Source organism: Hippopotamus amphibius, chromosome 14, assembly GCF_030028045.1.
Source record: "Hippopotamus amphibius kiboko isolate mHipAmp2 chromosome 14, mHipAmp2.hap2, whole genome shotgun sequence".
NCBI classification, from domain to species: domain Eukaryota; kingdom Metazoa; phylum Chordata; class Mammalia; order Artiodactyla; family Hippopotamidae; genus Hippopotamus; species Hippopotamus amphibius.
The window spans coordinates 10,427,251-10,454,404 of record NC_080199.1 but is presented as its reverse complement, the minus strand read 5'-3'; the positions used below and the strand labels follow the sequence as shown (position 1 = coordinate 10,454,404).

At 38.9% G+C, this 27,154-nt stretch overlaps 1 protein-coding gene and 1 pseudogene across 3 annotated transcripts in view; one reads left to right on the top strand and one right to left on the bottom strand.

The window, feature by feature from the left end:
- PCCA (propionyl-CoA carboxylase subunit alpha) overlaps positions 1-27,154 on the top strand; it is a 383,508-nt gene that overhangs the window by 307,418 nt on the left and 48,936 nt on the right. For all 3 annotated transcript variants that reach the window (XR_009049065.1, XM_057707846.1, XM_057707845.1), the window contains one exon: positions 13,492-13,545. Coding sequence is in view for 2 of the 3 variants with exons in the window: in XM_057707846.1 (XP_057563829.1) it covers positions 13,492-13,545 (54 nt within the window). In the remaining variant the exon portion in view is untranslated. The remainder of the gene's footprint in view (positions 1-13,491; positions 13,546-27,154) is intronic.
- On the bottom strand, positions 12,455-13,314 carry LOC130835658 (39S ribosomal protein L47, mitochondrial-like; annotated as a pseudogene).

Genomic DNA, 27,154 nt, shown 5'->3' with positions numbered 1-27,154 from the left:
CAGTGTTAAATAGATTATATAACATGATAACTTAAAATGCTCAGTGGGCCTTTGTAATAAAGAATATTATACAAGCACAAGAATATAAGAAGAGATGTTATTGTGTTTGTGGAATGTAGATCTGTGATATATTTGCAAATGCTTGTCCGCATAGAATTTGAATAGATTTTTAAAATTTAACCTTCATTTTCTGTTTTTGAAGAAAAGGAATGGATTTTCTTACCAGTTTCAGAAGAGAAGTTAAAGATGTTATTTTCTTTTTTTTCTGTTTTTTTAGATTAAAATAACTCCCACAACTTCTGAGAATGAACTTTAGTTTAAATCCTAATAAATGTATGTGTATAGATGCTAAAATAAATATATTAATATTTTAATTAGAAAATTCAGTGAAGTGGCTTGTGTTTTTGCTTATAGTCTGCCAGTACAAAAAAAAAAGTGAATTTGGAAGTAATCATGTTATGTTTTTAGTCCACAAATAAATGTATCCCACGTTTTTTAAGATGTTTCTCCCCACCTCCACTCCTTTAGCAGTAATTAACAGTTATTTTGTACTATATGTGTGTGATTACACTAGAGGCATCAAATGTAATATGAAACCATCTATTTAGGATGTATACGATATATAAATATATAACTTGGAAGAAGTAGAGGTTGGTATTTTTTTCTAAGGAAGTAGGAAATGAAAGAGTAATTATTAACCATCTCCTTTTCACATTCCTGAAAACATCAATTACAGTTACACATCTTAGAAACAAGCCCACCAGTAGAACAGAAATAACTCCTTTCACTATGCTTCAAAAAATTTAATCACCGTTTAACAGCTGGGATGTATTTACAACTATAATTTAAAATATTAATTTTGATGAAGGTCTCCCTGCTTTTGTAGTGTAGTCTAGAAGCTTAGCCATTTTCTTGTCTCTAGTGCCATATGTTTTATGATTTGGAGGTGCTTTTAAAAATTTAATATAACATGAAAATGTGTTTATGCATCCCCTCCCCCCACACACATACTTTTTTCTCCTCTACTATCTGTTAACTAGAAAATCATGTTTCAGTAGCTGCCAGAAGAAGAGGATTTTGAATAGTATAAACACTGATTATGGAAAACATGGAAAATAATACAGGCAGCTGCACTGGAGCCCGATAAGACGAATCCCCTAGTAATGGCCTTTAAGACGTATTATCAAGTTGGAAATCAGTGAGGGGAAAAAGAAAACTATTACTATTTCTTCCTCTTACTGTTCACTGAGATTACTTTTAAAGGTGAAATTGCCTCTGATTTTATTATCTTAGGAAGATATTTTTGACACATTTAAAAATTTTGTGAATGTTTTGCTTTTTTCAAGTGAGGAATCTTGCTAATTTTGTATGAATTTGATTCTAAAACTGCTGAAGTCATTTTGTTAACCAAGTCTTAAATATTCTTTTCCTTAAAAAAAAAGGAGTATATTTGGTAAATGTTGGAGCAGACTATCAGGATGAGAAAAGAAGGACATTTTAATTTAGCTATGAAGTGCCACTTAAAATAGAAAAGGGGGTAAAATATTTGGAGCAAATCTTCTAGGATAGAATATGTTTCATGAAAATAAAAGTTTTCATTTTATTTTACTTTTTGCTATTAGCTTATCAAGTGGTCAGTTTGTATTTGTTTTGGCATACTTCAGACTTGTACGCACTGAGTACTTTGTTCTTTGTGGATTCTAAAACCAAATTGTCTTAATCCTAGACTGTGGGAAAAGTGTATATTCCTGTTTCCTGTGTAGAATTAAATTCCAGTTTTGAATCAAAATATTTCCCTGTTTTCTGTTACATCAATCCTTATTGCTGAGATATGTCAGGTTTGGATTCTTTCTTTCAATGCAAGTATACAGACTGGTAGTTGTGGTGGGGGGAAAATCTGATACTCACTATATATGTAATTTTAACCTGCTTTAAATTGAATGCAAAGTTAAGGGTAACTTATTGGTACCTATATCTATGGTTTACATATTCATTGTTACAATTTAATTGTATTTTTAGTGTGAAAATAGAAGTTTCTAACCTGTTTCCATTTTACATGCTGCAAAATTATTTCTATTTGCCTGGGAATCAGTCCAACCCTTGTAGGGTAAGGAAAAGGAACTATTATGTTTTTTTTAATGTCTCTTACACAGAAGGTAATGCCAATATGACCTAGGCAGTGTTCTAGACTCTGGAAATACAGCAATGACCAAGACTTACATTATAGCAGGGGGATGTAGATACTAAACACGTGAACACATAAAAAGAGTAATTTGAATACTAAGGTCAATGAAGACTCTAACAGGATAATTCATAGGTGATTAGAGGAGGTAGCTTTAGGTAGAGTTGTTAGGAAGTCCTCTCTGAGTAGCTTACATTGAGTTGAGACCTGTGAGGAGTAGGAGGAAGCCATGCAAAAATCTGAGGGAAGAAAGTCCCAGGCAGAAGGAATGGGATGTGCAAAGGCCCTGAGACAGGAACAAGACTGGTTTGTGTGGAAGCCAGAAGGAAGGCCAGTGTCTCAAGTACGGTTAGGAGAGTGGACAAAGATAGGCTGGCACTAGGTCATATAGGGTCTTTGTAGGCAGGGAATTGATTTTTATTCAGTTTCTATTGTGAAGCTTTTAAAGAGCATGAATAGAAGATTGGTATAATATGATTTGAAGTTACTGCTGTGAGGAGGATAGACCACAGGGGACCAGTGGTAGAGACAAGGAAATCCTATCATCATTGCAGTCATCCACATGAGAGGTGCTGATGGTGGTTTAGACGAGGGGTCAGCCAAATCCAGCCTCTGCCAGTTTTTATACTGCTCACAAGTTGAGTGGTTTTTTAAAGTTTGGAAGCATAACATTTTAAATGGTTGGAAAAAATTAAAAGAAGATTAATGTTTCATAATACATGAAAAGTACACGAGAGTCAAATTTTAGGTCCATAAATACAGTTTTAACAAAACGCAGCCACATTTATTAATTTTTATGTGTCTGTGGCTGCTTTTGGAGTTTTTATTGTAAATAGAAGCTTGATGCCCTGACTTCCCCCTATCACACAGCAGTTCAGTGGCTTAGGAGTTTGTTGAGATTTTTTTTGACGCAGGACCAGGATTGAAGTTTTTCTGAACAAAAAGAACTGTCCTTCAACCACTATTATAGAATATCGAACATTGAATGGCTTTGAAAAGAAAATTAGCTTGTGCCGCAGACTTGATAATGTTTTTTAATGAATTCAACTGGAAATTGCAAGACAAAGCAGCATTTAAATGCAAAATGCATACTGTGGTAAAGTCATTTTGACAACTAATGGGACAACTAACTAGAGTCACAACTAATGTCAAGCTGCTTTTTATACTTCCTGGACTGTCAAAAGATTAAAACAAGAAGTGGACTACAGTTCCAGCAGCAGTTTTACAAAAGCAAAGGAAATTTACGTATTTCAAAATCTATGTAACTGTGCAATTGAGGATCTTCCACCTAACCTTCAATTGGAAGTGATTAAACTACAATATAATGTTCTGAAAAGGCAAATATCAAGAGAAGAATCTAGCAAAATCTGGCCCTTTGGAGAAAAAAATTGCCAACCCTTGGCTTAGACTAAGATGGTAGCAGTGGAGATGGCTTGAAGTGAACTAATTTTGTTGCAGGAAGAGGGGGGACCCCTTCCAGGGCCTGAGAGTGGGCTCTTGTCTAACACCCAGAAATGAATTGTTGGAGGAGACACACGTGCTGACAAAGCAAGAGACTTTGTTGGGAAGGGGCACCTGGGCGGAGAGCAGCAAGGTAAGGGGACCCAGGAGGACTGCTCTGCCACATGGCTCGCAGTCTCAGGTTTTATGGTGATGGAGTTAGTTTCTGGGTTGTCACCGGCCAGTCATTCTGACTCAGGGTCTTTCCTGGGTGGTGTGAGCATTGCCCAGCCAAGATGGGTTCCAGCAAGGAGGCTTCTGGGGGGTTGGTAGGACATATGGACTGGAGTTTCCTCTCTCCTTTTGACCTTTCCCAAAATCTTCCGGTTAGTGATAGCTTGTTAGTTCCACGTTCCTTACCAGGACCTCCTGTTGTAAGAAAACTCATGCAAAAGGTTACTATCTTAACTGGCCAGGATGGTCAGTGGTTCCCTTAACAACTTGACATATATTTTGGAGAGAAGGCAGAAAAGATTGGCAGACGGATTAGATATTGGGTATGAAGGAAGTTAAAGAATTAAAGGTGAGCAACTGAGTGAATGATGGTAATATTTACTGAGCTGGGACGGCAAGGGGAGAAGCAGGTTTGAAGAGGCAGATCAAGAATTCTGTTTGGACTTGCTAGGTTTCATATGTGCATTGGATATCCAAGTGTTGATGTCCAGTTAACAGTTGACTATATGTGTCTTGAACTCAGAGGACAAATGGGAGTTGAAAACATAAATTCGATAGTCATATTCATTAGATTTTCTCTAAAAGCATGGATTTGCTACATACGAAAGAGTGAAGTTGGACCCTTATCTTACACTAGATACAAAAATTAACTCAAAGTGGGTTAAAGACCTAAACATAACATCTAAAACTATAAAACTTCAAAAAGAAAATGCAGGCAAAAAAGCTTCCTGACTTTGGACTTGACAATGATTTCTTGGATGTAATACCAAATCACAGGCACAAAAACAAACATAGACAAGTTGGACTACATCAAACTTAAAAACTTTGTGTATCATAGGACACAACAGAGTGAAAAGGCATCCTGTGAAATGGGAGAAATATTTGGAAGTCATACATCTGATAAGGGGTTAATATCCAGAATATATAAAGAACTCTTGCAATTAACAACAGAAAATTAAGTAACCTGACTTAAAAGTGGACAAAGGCCTTGAATAGACATTTCTCCAGTGATGATACAGAAATGTGCAATAAGCACATGAAAAGATGCTTGACACCATTAATCAAAAGAAAAGTGCAAGGCAAAACCACAATGAGATATCATCTCATACCCATTAGGATGGATACTATCAAAAAAACCAGAAAATAACAAGTGTTTGTGAGAATGTGGAGAAATTGGAACCTTTGTGCACTTTTGGTAAAATTATAAAATGGTGCAACTGCTAAGATAAACAGTATGGCGGGTCCTCAAAAAATTAAGAGTACTATCATATGATCCAGCAATCCCACTTCTAAATATTGCAATATATATCCAAAAGAATTGAAAGTAGGGTCTTGAAGAGATATTTGTACACCCATGTTCATTGCAGCATTATTCACAGTAACTAAGCAACCAAAATGTCCATTGATGGATGGTTGAATAAACAAAATGTGGTACCTACACACAGTGAAATATTATTCAGCTATAAAAACAAAAGAAATACTGTCACGTGCTGCAACATGAATGAGCCTTGAGGACGTAATGCTAATTGAAATAAGCCAGTCCCCAAAGGACAAATACTATATGAATCCATTTAGTATGAAGTATCTGAAGCACCTACTAAAGTAGTCAAATTCATAGAAATAGCAAGTAGAATGGTAGAGACCAAGGCCTTGGGGGAGGGGAAGGAGGGGAGTGTTCGTTCAACGGGTATGGAGTTTCAGATCTGCAAGATGAAAAAAGTTCTGGAGATCTGTTTCAGAACAATGTAAATATACTTAACATTATTGAATGGTACACTTAAAATTGTTAAAATGGTAAAGTTTATTTTTTTAACACAATAAAAGTTCCATTAATTGAAAATCATAAGAGCCAAAGCAGTTTTTAGAAAGAAACACAAAGTTGGAGGATTTGTACAACCTGATGTCAAGACTGTGAGACAGTGGTATCAAGAGAGTGTGGTCTTGGTAGATGGACATGCAGATCAGTAGAACAGAATAGAGTCTAGAAATAGATACAGATAAAAATGGGCAATTGATTTTTGGCAAAAGTACCAAGGAATTCAGTAGAAAATTCTCTTAAACAAATGGTGCTGGAAGAACTGAATATCCATTTGGGGAAAAAAATGAACTCATTTATCAGACAGCAGATCAGTGGTTGCCTTGAGGCAGGGACCAGGATTGAACTGCAAAAGGGCAGGAAGAATCTTTTTGAGGTGATGGAAGTTTTCTGTATCTTGATTGTGGTGGTAGTTTTGTACAAGTATCAAAAGTTATAGAATTCTGTATTTTAAATGGAATGCAGGTGTTTTTGTACATAAGTTAGACTTCCATGAAGTTAATTTTTAAAAAGTGAGTACAGGGGATGGAGGGGGAAGCATGGGTCTGGATGAGATCACACAGAGGAATAACACAGATGGAAAGAGAAGAGGGCTGAGGCCTGGGTCCGGGGGCACTCCAGCAGTTAGAAATTGAAAGAAGAGGCAAAGCTGGCAAAGGAGGCTAAGAGAGAGCTGGCAAAGGAGGCTAAGAAAGAGCTGCCAAGGAGCTAGGAGAAAAACCAGGAGCATGAGATATCCAGCCAGTGAAGGAAGTGTTTGAGAAAGGGAACCATCAGCTTCCTATGGTGTATGTAAGAGGAGGACAGAACTGACCAATAGATAAGGCAGGATGGAAATTGTAGATACCCTTGACAAGAATGACTACACGAAATTAGTGGGGACAAAAGCCAGATGGGTATGGGTTTAAAGGTGAATGAAAAGTGAAGAGGTGGAGACCATGAAAATAGACAACTTTTCAAGGTATCTTGCTTTAAAGGAGAAGAAATGGGCTAGCTTGAGAGAAATGTCTGTGGGATTTTGTTTTTTATTCTCTGTGTTTTATTTATCGAAGAAACTGAATCATTTTATCCTGTAGAGTTTTGTGCTGCCGAGATTTAGCTGATTGCATCCCAGAGGTGTAGTTCAACATGTTCTTTCTCATCTGTTTCCTATAAACTGATACTTGTATCTAGAGGTGTAATCAGATTGAGGTGCCATTATCTTTGGCAAGACTGAACCATGAATGGTATGAAGTGCCTCCCTAAGAGGCCATACTGTCTGCTCATCCTCTATTGATGTTCAAGTTTAGGTCAATAAGGTTTACAAAATGATGATATTCTAATTTTGCCATTCTTCATTTATTACCTGGAAAAATTCTTTAAAGAGAAACTCCACCTCAGCTACTTCTTAGGTTACCCAGGAGTATTTGCCTAAGAAAGATAAAATTAATGTTTGATCATTTCCTTTTATTACCAGTTCTCAAAATAAAGATTGGGTTCCCTGTCATTCTTCAAAAGTGACTAAATTGGTATCCATTGCCTTTGGTATCCATTTTGGACTCATGGGTTTAAACATGCCTGATATGTTTTATTCCATTGCAGTTAACATCCTTATTGATTGTCAGATTCTCCTGTCTTTGGCCAGAGGGAGGGAGTTCCTTCAAGTTGGTTCCTGAGTCTTTTTGACATGACTCCAGTGTTTGATAGCTCCCTTGCTTTCTGATATGACAGGATGTAGAAGCCTCATTTCTGCCCCAGACCTGGGTTCAGCCACTTTTCCAAGAAGCCTTGATTTCCTTGAGTGGAAATTGGTATTTGTATATAAGAGTTGGGGTGCTGGGGGTGCTTGTTGCTACGAAGCCTTTTCAGTGTTTCTGGGGAAGATTCAGAAGCTACTCCACCACTGTCATCTTATCAGAATTCAGTAGCCACACTCTTCAATCAGAAATTTTCTCATTCTGAAGAACTGTTATGAGTGAGTCTACTGCTATATCATAAAGGTGGTTAATTATGCTGATGCCTTCCTGGGAAATGCGGGCTGGATCCTGTGACTCTTCTGCCGCTGGCTTCTGAGGAAGGAATGTTTAACCACTACTGGCATGAGGTCCTGGTCTGGTAGTCACGGGGATGCTTTAACTGAGGTTTTTCCTCACTATTCTTAAAACCTCAGCAGTGTAGAATTCATCATGTTGTTGGGCTGCCTACCCACAATCTAAAGTGTTCTGCACTGTTCCTTTCCCTGATTTCTTGACACCTGTACTTCTAATTCTCCCCCAGCTAAAATTTCTGTTAGATCAAAGAGTAAGAGATATAAAAGTCACTCTTATCTTTCATAATGTGGAAAAACTTAAGAATTCTTGGTGATGATTGATCTTATGTTTCCATTTCTGCAGTACCGACTTATGTGTTTGGGAGATTAAGGAGGAAGTACAAGAAGTGGTCCTTGTCCTTAAGGAGCTCACCATCTAATTGATGACCTAGTCTAAGACAGTGTAGAGATATTCCATCCTGTACAGTCAAAATACTTGGATTGGGATTCTTGCTCTCCGCTTGCAATGTATGCAGATTGCCTTTTACATTCCTGCACCTTTAGTTTCTTCATAAATAACACAAAATGTAGACCTTCAGATAGCTTCCTCCACAAGAGGGCCGACAGCAGTATCAAGCAATATCAGCAGTATTTCGTCTTGTGGAACTGAAAACCACAGCCACAGGAAGATAGAGAAAATAAAAAGGCAAAAGACTTTGTACCAGATGAAGGGACAGGATAAAACCCCGGAAAAACAACTAAATGAAGAGGAGATAGGCACTCTTCCAGAAAAAGAATTCAGAATAATGATGGTGAAGATGATCCAGGACTTTGAAAAAAGACTGGATGCAAAGATCAGAAAGTTTACCAAAGACCTAGAAGAATTAAAGAGCAAACAAACAGAGATATGCAACACAATAACTGAAATGAGAAATACACTAGAAGGAACCAACAGCAGATTAACTGAAGCAGAAGGGCGAATAAGTGACCTGGAAGACAGAATGGTGATAATCACTGATGCGGAAAAGAATAAGGAAAAAAGAATGAAGAGAACTGAAGACAGCCTAAGAGACCTCTGGGACAATGTTAAATGCACCAACATTCGCATTATAGGGGTCCCAGAAGGAGAAGAGAGAGAGAAAGGACCCAAGAAAATATTGGAAGAGATTATAGTTGAAAACTTCCCTAACATGGGAAAGGAAACAGCCAGCCAAGTGCAGGAAGCGCAGAGAGTCCCAGGCAGGAGAAACACGCCAAGACATATAGTAGTCAAATTGACAAAAATTAAAGACAGAGAAATGTTATTAAAAGCAACAAGGGAAAAACGACCAATAACAACATACAAGGGAACTCCCATCAGGTTAACAGCTGATTTCTCAGCAGAAACTCTGCAAGCCAGAAGGGAGTGGCATGATATATTTCAAGTGATGAAAGAGAAGAACCTACAACCAAGAATACTCTACCCAGCAAGGATCTCATTCAGATTTGACAGAGACATCAAAAGCTTTACAGACAAGCAACAGCTAAGAGAATTCAGCACCACCAAACCAGCCCTACAACACATGCTAAAGGAACTTCTCTAAGCGGGAAACATAAGAGAGGAAAAGGACCTACAGAAACAAAAACAAAACAATTAAGAAAATGGTAATAGGAACATACATATCGATAATTACCTTGAATGTAAATGGACTAAATGCCCCAACCAAAAGACACAGACTGGCTGAATGGATACAAAAACAAGACCCATATATATGCTGTCTCCAAGAGACCCACTTCAGACCTAGGGACACATACAGACTGAAAGTGAGAGGATGGAAAAAGATATTCCATGCAAATGGAAATCAAAAGAAAGCTGGAGTAGCAATACTCATATCAGATAAAATAGACTTTAAAATAAAAACTGTTATAAGAGACAAGAAAGGACACTACGTAAAGATCGAGGGATCCATCCAAGAAGAAGAGATAACAGTTATAAATGTATATGCACCCAGTATAGGAGCACCTCAATACATAAGGCAAATGCTAACAACTACGACAGAGGAAATGCAAGGCAGAAATAGAGACACAGATGTAGAGAACAAACACATGGACACCAAGTGGGGAAAGCAGGGAGGGTTGAGGGGGGTATGAATTGGGAGACTGGGATACCAAATTGTTAAAAAAAAAAAAAAAAAGTAGAACTTCAGATCTGTTGGTCCTCCAGATTCCAAAGTTCTGTCAGTGAATGAGGTTTAGTTCTACTGTTTTGTTTGCTTAGTCCTTGAGTGCATCTACCTGAGTGATTACAGTAGCAGTTTCCTTGTGCTCCCAGTCCAGTCCCCCTCACATTTCCGTATAGCTTCAGACCATCAATCTTTCTAAAACATAAACATGTCGCTCCCCATTCTTAAGTGTAAGAACTTTGTCAAATTAGCACTCTCTCTGTGCAAGATGTGACCTGGCTCTGTGATTACTTCTCAGTTTCCTTTCTTGCTACTTCCCTCCATCAACCAAACCCATCTCTGGGCATGCTTAATTGCTTATCATTCCTTAAATTCACCATGCTTTTTCTTAGTCTGAAATTTGCAGAAACTGTCTCATCCGACCTAAAGTTTCTCTTTCTCTTCCCTTTTGGAGAATTCCTGCACATTTTTAATACCCAGCTCTAATGTCTATCTGCACATCTTCCTTAATCTTTCTGGACATTTAGCTGGTCTGGCCTCTTATCCTGTAATACGTTGTATGTTTTATACTATGGCTTTATCATATTGAATTATAATCTGTTTTAGAATTCTGTTCTTTCCTTTGGTCTCCTGGAAGGTGGATCTTAATTCAGCTAGCAGTGCTCAATACATAGTTGATGGATGGATGGATGGCCAGCTAGATGACTAAAGTAGAAGTGCCAGTATCAGAACCTAGGATTCAAGGTTCAATTCTTAATCTCTTCCCCACTGAGGGGAAGAATCTGTTTTATTCTCTCCTGTGTTGTTTCTCTTTTTGCCTTTACTGAGTTACACGTGCCCACATAGAAGAATGGGAAAAACAGATAAGCCAAAATGAAAAGTCAACTAATTTCTTCCACCCAGAAATAACAGTTAACTGTTTTATGTGCATTATTTATTCTAGAGTTTTATCTATAATGTACAGAATTTTTAAATAAGATTTATCCTGAACATATTGTTTTGTTCTTTTTGCATTTAGAAATATACTGTATACATTTTTCATGTTGCTAAAATTTTTAAATGGCTGTTTGGGTATATCATAATTTAACCAGTTTCTTTTCTTCATCATTTAGATTGCTGGAAATTTTTAGATTCTATAAACTGCAGTGTGATGACATTTTTGTAGCTTTATTTTTCTGCCTACTTATGACTTTTTTTCCTTAAGATAAATTCTTAGGGGTGAAGTTATTGGATAAAAATACTCTGAATTTTCTCCTCTTTATCACACCATCTTGAGTATGCTAGTCAGGTTACCATTGTGTCAAGTCACTTGGCAATAGTAGGATAGGGGTACAAAATAAACATTTTGGTATCATTGTGCACTGAACTGCTTTTCTTCTTATTGTTTTAATTTCCCTCGATCAAGGAACCAGGGGTTCAGCCTGAATTCTAGAGATTCAGTCTGGGTTCTGTGACTTTAGTGATCATAAAGATCAGGGTTAGTAAACCTCCACTTCTTTAAAAGGAATGCAGTTAGGGTACATCTGGAATAGTGCATGGCATGCAGTCGAGTGGAGACCACTAATACTTTCTCCAGGGCTACATCGGGGAGCTTATAAAAAAAAATCATAGCTGCTTAGTTACAGCTGCTTAATTTGTGTAGTCTTTGAAGCCACTGAACCCTCTCTGATTAGCACAGGAAAGGAAGAATTTTGAAGAACAGGTTAGGAATAACTAGAGCAGTTTTGTAGATGAGAATTATCTGAAAAAGTATAACTTACTTCCAGTGTACTGTTGTCATTCATTTTTAGTAAAGTAAAATTCAAACAAGTAAGATATGCATAAATAATGTATTCACTTTGAACATAATTTATTTACAAAAAAATGTATAACATAGAAGTTATTTCTTTTTTTACTACTCTCTGAGCACAGAATTGCATTGTTCTTATTGTTATTTATTTTTTTATTTTAAACAGTTTTTGTTTTTTTATTGAGATATCATTCACATACCATCCAGTTCACCCAAAGTGTACAATTCATTGTTTTATAGTCTCTAAACAGAGTTGTGCAATCATCACCACAATCTATTTTTATTTATTTATTTATTTATTTATTTATTTATTTATTTATTGGCCGTGCCGCACAGCATGTGGGATCTTAATTCCCTGACCAGGGTTCGAACCCGCATCCCCTGCATTGGAAACATGGTGTCTTAACCGCTGGACCACCACGATAGTTCCACCACAGTCGATTTTAGAACATTTTCATATTCTCAAAAAGAAATTTCATACTAATTAGCAACTCATTCCCCATTTCCTCCTAACTGTCCAATCAATTTCTTGTCTCTCCTCCTCTCCTCTTCTCTCTTCTCTTCTCCCTCCGTCCCTCTCTCTCTCTTTCTGATAAAATGGGAATTTAATCCGTACTTTATACCTGATTTTTGGAAAAGTTTCATAGAAGCATGGCCACCTCCAGAATTAGCATGGCGTATTCACACTTAGACCAATTGATAAGTAAATAATTATTTGACTGAAAGCACAAATTTGTTATAAACCCCTTAGCATATATTTACTTTTGCATTATAGACTATTAGCCAAGAAAAACAAAACGATAAATTGAAGAGTTTAGACATGTTAGACATGGCTTGACTTCTGTGCTTCAGAAAGATGTGGGAACTTTTCCTGAAGAAATTTTTCTTTCTTTTTCTGTAAACTTTTCTTCCCTGCTTCAACACAGGCTGGCTTTTCAAGTCTCAGCCTGACAAAATGTTCCGCATAGGGCGTTGCAAAGAATCATTTCCTTTTAAATCCACTACTTAGAGACCAAGGTAGAGGCCACTTCTTGAACTTGTGCCAGATGATGCCTCCACAGATGTCTTTTATCCAGGCACCAGGTCTAGCTTTTCCTTGAGCAGTCTGAAGAAGCATTAGGGTGGCTTCTCTTTTCTGGACAACTTTAATGCATCCATGGAATCCACTGGGTTTTCTAACTGTTTTGAACTTGGCCTTGGCAGTCTCTCCCACTTGGCCTCCTGCTCTAGGATTAGGAACATGTTTCTTTTTATAGTAGGACACACCAGAGTTTATGTATACCTTCATTACTTCCGTTCCTTAATTACCAACAGGCTCATGGAACTCCAAGTTTCAGTTTCTTTCCCCTAATTCTTTGGGTCATCAGAAAATTCTTCTAGCCCTTTCTTTGACAAAGTGATATAAAGTAATCCATCCTGGTAAAAAGATGTGACATGTGGTATATTCTTAGGCAACAGACTAAGAGAAAACCTGCAGACTATGCTAGCTGGGGCTCGAGGAGTTATTGACAACCTGGAAGTCTCTCAGGCAGCTAAGAGTCTTCCTGCAAAGAAGAGCCAGGCTACACCAGTATCCTTCCTGTTCCTATGGATTTCCCTCTTCAGGACATTTCATGTTAAATGGAATCATATAATATGTGCTCCTTTGTGACTAACTTCTGTTGAAACATATCAGTACTTCATTCCTTTTTATGGCCGAATAATGTTCCACTGTATGAATATATATATTTTGTTTATCCATTTATCAGTTGATGGGCATTTGGGTGTATTTGGCTATTAGGAATAATGCTGCTATGAACATTCATGTACATGTTTTTGTATGGATGAGGATTTATTTTATATCTCTCTTTTTTTCCCCAGTGTCTTTCTCGAGAAGCCAGTGGCAACATGAGCATTCAGTTTCTTGGTACGGTGGTAAGTATGAAATAATTATTATTTTGTATATTCTCTTAGTTTACAGAGAGAAAACGTGATCAACTAGTTTTAGCCCATGTGTTTGAACTTGGCTTCATCATGGTTTTGTTTTGCTGTTAAATGAGATGTCTTTGTACATGAAATGGGTTCTTTAACACGTGGGAAAAGTTTCCATGATAGAGTGATTTTAGCTATATCTTATTAGAGACAAAATGGTTTTTAAAATTACTTGAAATTTGTTGAGGCTTTTCAATACTTTTTTCACTGGAGACTTTCTCCCCATTTTTAATAAAAATGAGAACATATTTTAAAAAGATGCTTTTGAAAATAGGGACCTTGGGAGTTCCCTGGAGGTCCAGTGTTTAGGACTCTGCACTCTTACTATTTGGGGAACTAAGATCCCAAAAGCTGCGTGGCATGGCCCCCCCCCCCCCAAAAAAAATGACCTTGCTGTTTTGTTCTGTTTTTGCTTTGTTTTTGCTCAGTTTTCCTTTTAGCATTTTCTATTATGTGCTTTTGAGTCCACATTTCTAATGAAATTGAATCATAATTTCAAAAGTATTTAACTCTACCCAGTGAAAAAAAATTAATTTATAGTTATTATTTTTACTTCTAAGTTTATAATGATCATATTAGTAGTATTAGTTATAATTTTCAAAACAATTTGTTGAAAAGGTACCTTATTATTTTAATTAGCACTTCTCTGCTTATTGCTATTGTATTTGAATATTTCTCCATGTATTCATTTGCTAGGTATCATTTATAAACTGTAAAATGCCTGCTCATGTCCTTTGGGTACCTTGTTCAGGTTGTAAATTCACATTGGGTATTTCTGTTAGATCTGTGAGTTGAGAATATCAGAGGACAGGCCTGTTGCTTAGATCAAAAGAATAGTGATTTTGCAGCTATTGAGATAGGAAGGATATTAATAATAATGTGCATTTACCTCATGCTTTATAATTTATATATGTATAGAGGCATAGTAAAGCTTACATATTAAAGTATATGTATAGGCGCCTGCCCAATGTGATGTAAATTTTAAGTGTTGCTCCTAAGATTTGTTATTCTGGTTTTTCTGATTATTAAGTATTACACATGCTTATTTCTTAATTAAAGAACTTAAATATTATTTAAATGCATATCAAAAGAAATTGTATCAGGGTTCTCCAAAGAAAAAGAACCAACACAATGTGTGTGTGTGTGTTATATTTTTATATATACAGAGAGAGAGAGTGATTGATTGATTTTAAACAGTTGGTTCATGTGATTGTGGAGGCAAGTCCAAAACCTGCAAGGTGGACCAGGGAAGAGTTGCAGTTCAAGTCCAAAGTCAGTGTACTTGCAGGATTTCTTCCTGTTTGGGAGGTCAAGGTCCTTTTTTCAACTGATTGAATGAGGCCCACCCATATTATTTGAGGGTAATCTGCTTTACTCAAAGTCTACTGATTTAAATGTTAATCTCATCTAAAAAAATACCTTCAGAGAAACATCTAGAATAATGTTTGGCCAAATATTTGAATACTATTGCCTATCCAAGTTGACACATAAAATTAACCATAGAAGTATTCGTTTTATCCCTTAGAGGTATTTATGTTTTTAACAAAAGATATATTCTTCATGAAATAGATTTATACATGTTTTCATGCAACAGTAAATTGTGGACATCTTTCTAAGTCATTACATAAAGATCCATGCCATTCCTTTTAACAGCCGCCTAGACCTATATGAAGGTTTTCTGTACCTCTGTGCTCATGCTAGAAAGGCCACCTATGCCATCTCTGCTACTTGATATCCCTCCTTGGATTTTAATAGATTTCTCAGGGCTTAGATCCTAAAAGCTGAGTTCTTGATAGCCACAACCTGCCAAAAAACCAAACCAACATTACGTTTCTCCTGCAATTTTTCCTATCTCAGAAAATGGCAACATAAGCCAAAACCTCGTCTTTTCCTTGATTAGCCACCCCCACTTCTTCCACCACTCCCACTGCTCCCCATCCTGTCCAAGGTCTCCATCATCTCTTCACAAGATTCTCGCACCAGCCAGTCTTCCCGCCTCCACACCGCTCCCTGCTTTATCACTAACACAGCAGTTAAAGCGACCCGTTTAAAACATACATCAACTCACTCGGCCTTGTTGCTCTTTTCCAAACACGTGGGGCACAAGTGTCAGGGTCTCCTCATTTGCCTGTCCTCTGCCAGGCCCTGCTCTCATGGACATCTAAAACCTAATTACCGCCCACAGGTGCCACCTCCAAATATCATCCCATTGGGGACTGGGACTTAAAGTTATGAATTGGGTGGGGAAGAACATTTCGTCCATAATGTGCACTTAGTTGATAGAGCTGCACACCCCAGAACTCCTCCTGGGTATCTGTGCCTGTTTCAAATTGTGACTTGTCTGGGTTTTGCTTGTTTGTTTTGTTTACATTTTTTGGGTGAAGCTGTGAGTGTGTGTATGTCAGATAGTGTAATATGAGCTCACAAAGACAGGGAAAAGGTCCAATATTTTATGTAACCTGAATTCCTTACTTGAACTGTGCTTCACAATAAGGAAGAATATTTTGTTAGGACTTGAAGAATGCAGAAGTTACCATTTTATTCGAAATTTTGTATTGCAATCATTGTTTAATTTTTTAGAGTACCATTATCTTTAAAGCACCGTAATATTAGGACAAACATATCTCATTAAGACAGTTTTTTTTTCCTTGCAAAAACCATGCATATTGCCCGAAAGAGAAAATAAGCGTAGACTACATTGAGCAGCTTCTTCATAGCTGTGCTGTTGGCATTTACCCAAGGACTCTTGAGGAGCTATCAAATTATATGTCTTTGAAGCTTAGCCAGAGATCTTAATGAAACCAAATCACGCTGAAGTTCTTAAAGCTAATTTAAATCTCAAATTGTACATTTTAAATTTTTTATTGATAATAACTACTTTATTTCTTATTAGCCTTGAAAGCTTGAGTAATAATATCAGTAGAATAAACATGTTTTACAAAGATTTACCATTAAGAATGGTATTAATATGACCCTTGATACGCTAGCACAATTAGATTTCAAAGTAAGCATTGACGAAGTAACAGCGATTAATGACAACCATCGAAAACAATTTTGAACTCCATCAGTTTAACTCAGGAGGGTAAACTTAATATGATAATTCATCTAGTTGAATTGTATCAGCTTAGCAGGAAAGTATGTAAATATGTGACCCTTACCTAGTTTCTAAGTGGATGCTCTGCTGATAGATTTATCAGTTCCATTAGAGAACTTTGGGGAACTTTGAAATTTCAGCAATTGTTCCCTTGGAGGCTGAAAACCCAACCTGATCTCATACTGGGACCATTCTGGTCTGCATATTTCCATAATTTGCCTTTGCTACTAATATGACAGCAAGACACAAATAACTGTTTCTAATAATATCAGATGGAGTTGTGGAGGACAGCATTTTAATGTAGTAAAAGACCTCCCTGTGGGGTTGTTATTGCTACTATAGAACAGCAGCTACACAGTTGCAACTGTAGTTTCTTAATTGATTCGTTTAATTAGCAAGAGCTGAAGCTTGAGCTGTATCTTGTCATCTGATATCATAGGACCCAAAATCTGCATCATTCATGTTTATAGATAATATGAATATCATCAAAAAGTTTTACTTTTTCTGAAAACTCACTTATGGATATTGAATTTTAATAGAATAAACCCCCACTTGTTTAAAATCCAAATAATTGGAAAATGAAAAGAACTAGGTTTGTTATTATTTTTCTTTACCAGTACTCTTTTGAGAAATAAATTATGTCATGCATTTTTGGTTATTATTGTCTTCAAAAAATAAACATCCAGAGAACTTATTTGGTTTTCTGTGCCTCATAAATCCCTCTATTTACATATCTGACCCAACTCTAGTCTTCATTTGCCTTTTTCTCCCATCTCTTTTCCATTCTCTTCTCTGTATAAGTGGGATTTCAGGAGTGACAAGATAGTTTATTGGGCTTTCTTAGATGCTGGTCCCATGTCCTAGCCTTTGCAGCCACCCAGAGGCCTGCTTCCCTGTGTGCTTACCCCTGGGCAAGACATCTGGCTGAATTACCCCTGGGACTTGCCCCACTTAACCCAAGCTGCACTGGTCCCAGTTTCCTTGGATGCGGAAAAGAGAGGGGGCTGGAAAGTGCCTGGCATAGAATCCCAGCACCTTCATCAGGCAGCCACTTCCACCCCATACACGTAGGGCTCCATCCCCACTGTTTCAGGCTCTCCTTATTCCTTACCCTTTTACCGTCCAGCCATAAGGCAGGTGGTGGCCACAGGCTAGACATTTTGTGGGGGATTGATGAAGTCTCTCTGGTTTTGTTTGTTTGTTTGAGACATTCTGTAATGTTAAAAAAAAAAAAAAAAGTAAATCTGTAGCATCCCACCCTGCATGTCCCTCCAGTATTCAAAATTTCAGCTAAAATGTGGGTAAAATAAGATTTTATGAAATGGGCTCTAAATGCAATCTTAATCTTGAACATTGTTTTTCTGGTAACATGTGTTCTGTGTATCCTGTGACCAATTTAAGAAAGAACTTTTAGAATATAAGTTTACTTTGTAACCTTTTGAAATCAGTGTGCTGAATATGGTTTGAAAGTGCAGTTGTTAATATCCCATTGTGTGATGCATTTTGAGTGAAAATCTAAAAGAAATCGTGGACTGCCTGGTCCACTATGTGCTAGTAAGTAAGTCTGCCAGAGGAATGTGACTTGGCCTCTGCCCTTCGATAGCACACTGGCTGCAGGGAAACAGACAAACCAGGATCCTGAGTGCGCAGTAAGTGCCGAGATAGGTTAGGTAGAGGCTGATGTGCTGGCAGAGAAAATTGTAGATCTATCAGCTTTTACTTCCCTTCTGATACAAAAGCTCTTTGTATCAGTAGATAAAGTGTAGACCATAGGGCATAGCTCTTTGAATAAGAATCTACATTTCATATCCTATTAGTCATTACATTTTTTAATGAGTATACATAAAGCCTGGCATTTATTGATAGCCTTGGTAGTCGGTCATCTCATGTTGATTGAGCACCTGTTATGTGATGACATTGAGTTGTGGCAATTCACAGGAAAAAGGCATCTATGCCCACAGTGACCCAGTGTCAACTGAGGATATAGAAATACTAGTGTGATGAGAGGGATAATAGAGGTTTGTATGAAGAAGAGGTATTCTGGGGCTTGGGAAAAGGAAATGGGGGAATCGTGAAAAGCTCCTCAGTGAGTATGTCCAGCTCATGCTTAGACTCTGAGGCTGAATAGAGTTTGTAGGCAGGGAAAGGCATTTCAAATAGAGGGAACAGCATCTGCAAAGGCCCTGAGACAGCGTGTTCAGAAACTGCTGTGTGATGATGGTGGAGAAAGCACAGGGAATAAAATAAATGAAGGTAGAGAGGAATGAGATTGCCCGTGTGTTTAAGGAAGAGCAGGTTGGCTAATGAGGGTGGAAAGCAGGTGGCAAAGGTCTGTGTGGGAGAAGAAACTAGAATGGCAGGAACTGGGTGTTGCAAGACCATGCTAAGGAGACTGGACTCTACTCTTGAGACTTTGAAAGATTTGGAAGAAGAGAGTCTCAGTATCACCTGAGGTATATTTTGTTTTGATTTTAAAGAGACCTTGAGAGAGTGAGCAAATAAAGAAGAGGCACATTTGAGAGTCTCCTCATAAGGATCCAGAGTCTAGTTTTGTGTATTAGGCAGAATCAAAGATGATGCAGTTAACTGTAGGAGTAAAACCAGAGGAAGAGAAGGATTACACGAGAAGAAAGGTGGAATACAGAGTGAGTTGGGTTTTTGACCATTTTATGTTTGAAATACTGAAGAGATATCTGTGATGTAAGGGGAAGATGAAGAAAATGATGAAGGGTGGGCATGTCAGTGGGTGCTTTGTGGGCCTGAAGAGGTGATATCTGAAGCCTGCGGTAGGTGAGGTTGCCCGAGGGGATGGTGAAGGGACAGGCCCAGAATGGACCCCTGGGAAATGCCCACATCCAAGGGGGAGGCTTCTAACATCTCTGATATAATCATTTTAAAATGACATTATCTGTTGTCCAAATCATGTCTATTATGTGTGGCTATTGGAAGCCAATCTAGTGCAACCTCAATTATGATTTCACAGTATCCTAGGGTGTCTCTAATTATTTCAGAGTATCTCGAAATCCTGCTGCCGTCTGCCAGAGATCCTCAAAATAAAATTAATTTTAATGAATAACATAATGCCTTACATTTGCGTGATGCTTTAGGGTTTTAGAATGCTTGTTTGATTCCATTCAATTTCTAAGATAGACAAGTCGTGTAACACCTTAGAGTTAGTTGTAAAAATTACACGCACAACACTCTTTGAAATGTTGTCAATTTAAAGTATTTGGAGTTTTTCAGTTTTATGTTCACGAGACATTTCTGTAAACTACCAGGATCTTAGTGGATTTGGGGGAGGGGCGTTAGCAGGAGTCTACTAAATGAAGCTTGATTTCTTGTGTTTGAATCTCATATCTCCCACTGACTAGCTTTGTGAATTTGAACAAGTTGCTTAACCTTTCTGGTCCTCAATTTTCTCACCATCCGAATATCTACTTTTATGGAATTGGTAATGGTTGAATAAGAAAAGTTGGTAAAATACTTGAAAATAGTAGGAGCTTGGCATATAATAGCTCAACTATTATTCTAGCCCCTGAAAATATTGAATACGCTCTCCCTTTGCAATCATTTTGCCTCACTTTTTTTCCCTCCTTTTTCTCACTTGCTTTGGAGACATGTTATCATCTGAAATTGTAATCTCAACTGAGATCACGCTTGGTAGGCCATCTACCAAAAAATTCAAAAGGAAAATATGTCTCTTTTATTTGGAAAGTCTAATTTTTGTTCAGCCTGTGATTTGACCTCCTCACACGGTTAACGTACTATTTGTCATTGAATGCTAAATCTGAGGCACGTATTTGAACCTGCACCTGTGGCTGCGAGATACTTAAGAACATCTGCTTTCTTGAAGTGTGATGAAGTTCACCAAGAACAGCCTCGACCGGGAAGACTTTGGTGTGTTGTGTTTGAAAGGCAACATACTTTTGATATAGGACCTGTTATGATGGTGCTTATGGGACTTCATATACCAGCCTCACTTGGGAAGGTTATTATTTTAGGCAGCTGTGGTGTAGCACTACATATTGCGGATCTTTCTTACATGAAATTATTTGATTGTTGTTGTTTACCTTGTGGTGAGAAGGATGTAGAAATGGCAGCTCTTGCTCATGGAAGCCAAGTCAGGCAGTGGTTCCCAAACTTGAGCATGTGTAAAAATCACCTGGAAAACTAGCTAAAAGTGCAAATCCCCAGGTTCCAGTGAAGCTGATTCCCTAGGTTTGAGTAAAGCCTAAGGATCTGCATTTGTGAAAATCAGTTTAACATAGACCAAGAGTAGGATTTGGAGTATATTTTCACACTTAATTTAGAATTAGTATCTAGTTTAAGAGATGGATACCAAAAACTACATTGTATTACTGGTGTTATGAGTCGAGCACAGGAACAATGATCTGGATGTTTCTTGTTATAATAAGAGGATAGGACAAGCATTTGATTATTTGAACTAATTAATTGGTGTATATTTTCATCATACATATACATGTTTAATCAGAGGGACATGATAGAACCTCAAGTATAAAATTAAATCCATAGTATTATCAACTGTACCTTTTAAGTTACTTATCAACTGCATAGTCTTTTAGATTTGGTCTGAATTTTTTCAAGTCTTAGACCCACAGGACAACGATAATTTTTATTTTTGACCTAGATCAGGGTTTTTCAGCCTTGGCAATAATAACATTTTGAAATGGATAATTTTTTGTTGTGGGAGACTGCGCACTATGGGATGTTTAGCAGCCTCCTTGGCTTCTACCCACTAAATCCCAGAACACCTCCCCGGACGTAACAACCGCAATTGTCTCCAGACGTTGCCAGGTGGAGGTGGGGAGGGGCACAGTCATCGCTAGGTGAGAACCACTGGCCTGGACTGTATGTAATAGCTGGGATTTCAGTTTCCTTTCCCATTTCAGTAATATAACATTCTAGAGATAAACTCTCTAGAACACATGGGTTACTTCTCAGTGGCCTGAAGCTTACAAGGTCTTACATACCTCCTGATCTACTCAAATGCCTTTCGCAAAGAAAATAACAACCAACTTCAGCCCGATGCTTGATTTGACTTAGGAACATACTTAACTGTGTGGCTGTGTGGGTTACCTGTTCTTAGTCTGCCTCATATTGGATCATAAAACAGATCTGTCCTGGATAGCCATTCCTGAAAGGTAGGCCAGTTCTAGTTTGTGTAATTGCCTTCTGTTTATTCGGATCCTTTTAACCATTGGAATAGCCATACTATCATTGTTCACATGAGACCCTCACATCCTGAGTCCACAGCGAGAGCGTACAGTTACGCCCTGATCGTAGAAGCCACTGCTCTTCCGTGGCCTCTACTTCTACAGGTCCTGTCGTCGTCCTGATGAGGTGCGTCACCTCATGATGGCATCGGCGAGAAAATACTTTTCTGCTCTTTTCCAGCTAGCATGTAACTGCCTAGCTCTGTAGAATTTCGTGGCACTTTCCCTGTATATGGCAGGATGCCTGGCATATATGGCATGGGAGAGTCCAGTAGTCATTAGTGGCTCAGATTTGTATTCTGAGAGGTATGTGTTCCTTACAGTGTAAATTCTCCAGATTGTGGGGGACAGCTAAGGTAATGACTGAGGTATCAGTGTTAATTACCTAGGTAACTACCCAGCATCAGGGGACGCGTGAAACTGCCAAGTGCCCTTATTTGAAATGGAACCCCTGCCTAATTTAAGGGTAGGGAAATAATTAGTTCTAACAGTCACCCTTGGAGTCCGCTATATCCTAGAGCTCGGACCACCGCTTTCCTGTCTCAGCTGCTCAGTGAAGTGGCCTTTAAAGCAGGGGTGGCCGGGAGGCAGTGTGTCCTGAGCACCTGCAGTGAGCCCACTGCTTTCGGCTGGTCGCCTCGTTTACTCCCCATGACCCAACGCTGAGATCACCAGCCGTCCCCCACCTCCCAGATGAGGCGACGCCTCTGCTGTAAACTCGCACGTGAGTGATTTGGGAGAGTGGCTCGTACAGCAAGGGCAGCCATAGGATCAGACCTGGACTGATGACAGACCCAGGCTTGCTCACACCAGCACGTGCGTGGCGGGGATTTCGTTCCTCCCGTGGCTCTGTGCACTTCCATATGATTCCTCACTAGCTGGTGGAGAGCAGCTTGTGAGGAGGTCGGAGAACTAATGCTCCTCTTCTTCTGTGTTTGAACTTGGAGCCCAGCCACTTAACAGGCTAGTGTTGAAGGTCTGGTCCCTCAGCTTCCCCATGTGAATTACTTTCAGATTGGGGCTTGGGGGGTGGTTCGTTTTTAGAAAAGGTAATCTTTATCCAAGGCATTATTGTAGGTATTAAAAATAGATTAAAATTGCAATTTGATATACATTTGCTATAAAGCCCTTCCTCTCCATGAGAATGTGAGGAGACTTCAGCTGCCATTAAGGTGACTAGGGTGTGGAATACGTGTTAAAATGTGTCGTGAAAGATTAACTTTGAGTCCCCTTGAAGGATTTTCCGAGTAACGCAGGTGGTTTTTGAAATGCAGGTGCCTGGCGATATTTTGCACTATTGCACATCCAGACCAGTGTTTCTCAGCCCCGGTGATTCTGCCCCCGGCGGGGGGACCTTTGGCCATGTCTGGGACATTTGGGTGGTCACAGGTGGTGGGCTGCCACTGGAGGCAGTGGGCGCACTTCCATAACTTTATTGCGAGCATCACCAGCCATGGTGGCCTCTGGAGTGTCCGCAATAGGTAAGACAGCCCCACACAAGAGTCATCTGACTTAGGATGACACTAGCGCCAGTGTGTCCTTGTCTAGACAATAATTATGGAAGAGCGTATAAACATTGGTGAGCATCTCCCCAACCCTTCACAAAGCTCTCTAACGCTCTGCAAACTTACTCTTACATGCCCCTGGATAAGTAGCCCACAGCTGTTCCACCGTGTTCATTCTGTATTATCTCATACAGCCTTAATTTGTAAATTGAAAGAACTGCAGTCACCTTGGTCGTATTGGAGGAAGAACTGGGCCCCATGTATCAATACATGTATGTCATAGATATTGTTCTACTATTTTGTCCTAATGTTGATGACTCTCTGTGTGTGCATTTGTGTCTTCACAAAATTTTGACCAACATATCAATCCTATAAATGAAGTTTTCTCTTAAGCAGTGTCTGCAGTTACGATCCAAAGACTTTTATTTTTTTATATATGTATTTCTTGATTTTACATTTCTTTTCAAAAAGAACAAAGTTTTTACACTTCAAGCTCATCCATCAGTAGAGTTTTCTGATTGGATCATCTCTGTTAATGCCACAGCTACTTAGAGTAAAAGATCAATTAGATATTGTTGTATCAGTTTATCAATTTGTTGAAAACAAACCAATGTAAATACATACTGTGTGCTCACATGTGCACAGCATGTCTGAGCTTTCGACAGAACCTGTATCGTCCAAATGGCAGCTCTTGTGGTTTGAAGGTGAGCTTGTGAGGAAGTGAGCGTGCTGGCCTCACCCCTCATTGGCACCAGCCACCATCCCACCCCACTGCATCCCCACCCATGTGGTCTGCGTCCTGGCCCTCAGTGCGTTCTGCTGGCCTGGTCTTCACTGAAACGCACCTGCAGGATTTTAGTTTACAGAGGTGACTTAGTGCCAACACAGAGAGGTTAATGCTACTGAAAGAATTTATTACTTACATCTCTCAAGAGAAGAGGTCCCCCATGCCACACAGGGCCACTGGGAAAGCACCAGGGTGAGGGAAAGCATGGGCAGGAGTCTTTACTGGGGTTTCCGCAGGAAAGGCCAAGCATGGCAGGGCAAACAGTTTAGAATTGGCTAATTTGAATAATGTCGGTGGGCCTTGGGCTCTAGGGGTGATCTCTAGTTATCTGGTACCTGGCCCTGGGGTGATTTGGGGCAGGAAACCATGGCTTGGTGTGTGAGTTAGATACAGGGGGTGACTGGTTGCGTTCGAGAGCGTACTCCCAGGTTTGTCACTGTCTTTGGAGTTAGCTGGCCCCGGGGGGGCAGGCTGTCTCAGGCCTGTAAGGCCCCTACGATATAAAAACATTATAAGAGATAGAAAATAAAAAAAAACATGATTAATACACGGAGACCCTGGAAACAGTCAGAACCAAGGGAACTGGTGCCCAGTAACTAAACTCACAAAGACTGATGTCTAAACCAGAATGCGTGTATATTAATTTGAGGTGAGAAAGATTTCTTCCAGTGACCGGATCTTTAAATCTGCCCTCCAGAATGTTGACTGAATGGTGGTACCAGAATAATGAGGAAGCTAGTTAGAGTAATTTTAGGACTGGTCTGGGTTACATGATAACAAGAGTGAAGGGAGACCGAGTATATGATGCTGTGCCGAAACCTGCAGATCACATCTCACCTTTGAGCAGAACACCCTCCCAGGTCTGCCTCCTCTCTTTTCTGTGCCTCAGCGCTACTGTCGTCTTCCTGCAGAAAGGACTCGTGCAGTCAGTCAGGCTGCAGCGACCCAGACTCTCATCAGGAACCTGTAGGGTATGTAGTTCTGCTTCCCTCAGGCTGACGCGCACATCACTTGGATTGAAGGTTTGAGTGTCCCCAAACTCTACGGTCGTGCACTTTCAGAGGTGGTTAGTGTAGCACTTCTGTGTGGAGTTTTACCAGCAGGGCTCTCAGAAGTTCCTAAGGCTCTTCCATTTCTTTGGTAACACCGTCTGTAGTACATACACTCAGACAGAAAGAAAAAAATATTTTACGGGAAGAGCCCTGAAAGATCTCATTTCTAGTCCCAGTAATGCTTTAAACTGGTTGTGTGACCTTCCTAAACCTCAGTTTTCTTTGTTGTAAAATGAAAGGTTGAGGTCGGTGACCTCCAAGGTCTTTCCTGGCACCGTCCTGCTCTGAGAATGATTGCATTTGTCACAATGTGCAGTTGGCTTTGCAACAGTAGCAAAACATCACACGTGCAACTTATTATCATTGTCTATCTTTTGATTTTGGTTTTTTAAAAATTTCTTTGAGTCTCACGCAGGCAGTCATCACTGGCTTATCTCACACTGCTGTTGTGTCCTGTCACTTAATTTCTGGGGACAGCACATTGTGCTGCTACAGGCTGAGTGCTAATAATCAAGATTATATGTTCTGCTTACTGTGACTTTTTTGTGGTTTCTGGGGGAAAAAATGCAGATGCTTTTCAATTATTCTAAGGGAATTTTGATTAACCCCCTGGGTAGAGTTCTCTGTACCACCTGCCATGGAGAAGCGCATTTTATTGAGCAGAAGGTATAGAATTGAATTGCTCACATTTGTTTTCTTTCTGGTGCCTATGGTATCTCAAGCTAAAGCACTTTAATAAATATTTAATAAATATCTGTCTAAAATAGGTCAAAACTGTTAAAAACTAAACCTCTTTTGTTCTTCAGTTTCAAATGCAAATAAGTTAATTTAACTTCTGAGTGGAATTTCCCAGGTAAAGACTCACATTTTTCTTTTATATGTGTAAAAACTAGTTATTTTTGACTGAAATAGTCAGCATCCTGCTTACTACATAATTCTAAGTATTTGCCCTAAGAAGCAGATACTTACATATATTGCAACATTGCTACTTTTGTTGTTTTTGTAGATATTTTGCATGTTTACTGTTTTCTTCTCCTGTGTACCCATTTTTACCTTTTGCCTCTGGCCAGAATGCAGGTGCTTGATTTATAGAGAATTTTCAGATGGCTACCTCTGAAGCCTTTAAACACACACACATACTTTTGTTGAGATATGATTCCCATTCCACACAATGTGGCCATTGTTCCAAGAGTACAGTTCAGCATGTTTTAGTCTGTGTACCCATCACCACAGTCAGTTTTAGATTAGAGCACTTTCATCATCCCCCAAAGAAGCCCCAGACCCATCAGCAGTCACTCCCCATTTTCCTTCAACCTGGTCAACCCCTGGCAGCCACTAATCTACTCTCTATCTCTATATATTTACCTATTCTGGACATTTCATGTAAACAGAACGATAGAATATGTGGTCTTTTGTGATGGGCTTCTTCCACTTAGCATGTTTTCAAAGATTCATCCATGTTATAGCATTAGTACTTAATTTTGTTTTTAACCAAATGATAGTCCATTTTATGGACATACCACAGGTTTTCCTTCAGAATGGACATCTGAGTTGTTTAGCTTACAAACTATTATATATAGCATTAGCCAAAAAGTGCGTTCGGGTTTTTCCGTAAGATGTTACAGAAACCCAAGCAAACTTTTTGGCCAACCAAATATGCTGCTATGAACATTCCTTTATATGTGTTTTTGTGTGAATGTATGTTTTCATTTTTCTTCATTTTATACCTATGAGCAGGATTTCTGGGTCATGTGGCAATTCTATGTTTGACTTTTTGAGGAACTGCCGGACTTTTCCAAAGCAGCTACACCATTTTACATTCCCCTCAGCAATGTATGAGTAATTTCTCTGTATCCTTGCTAACATGTGTTACTGTCTTT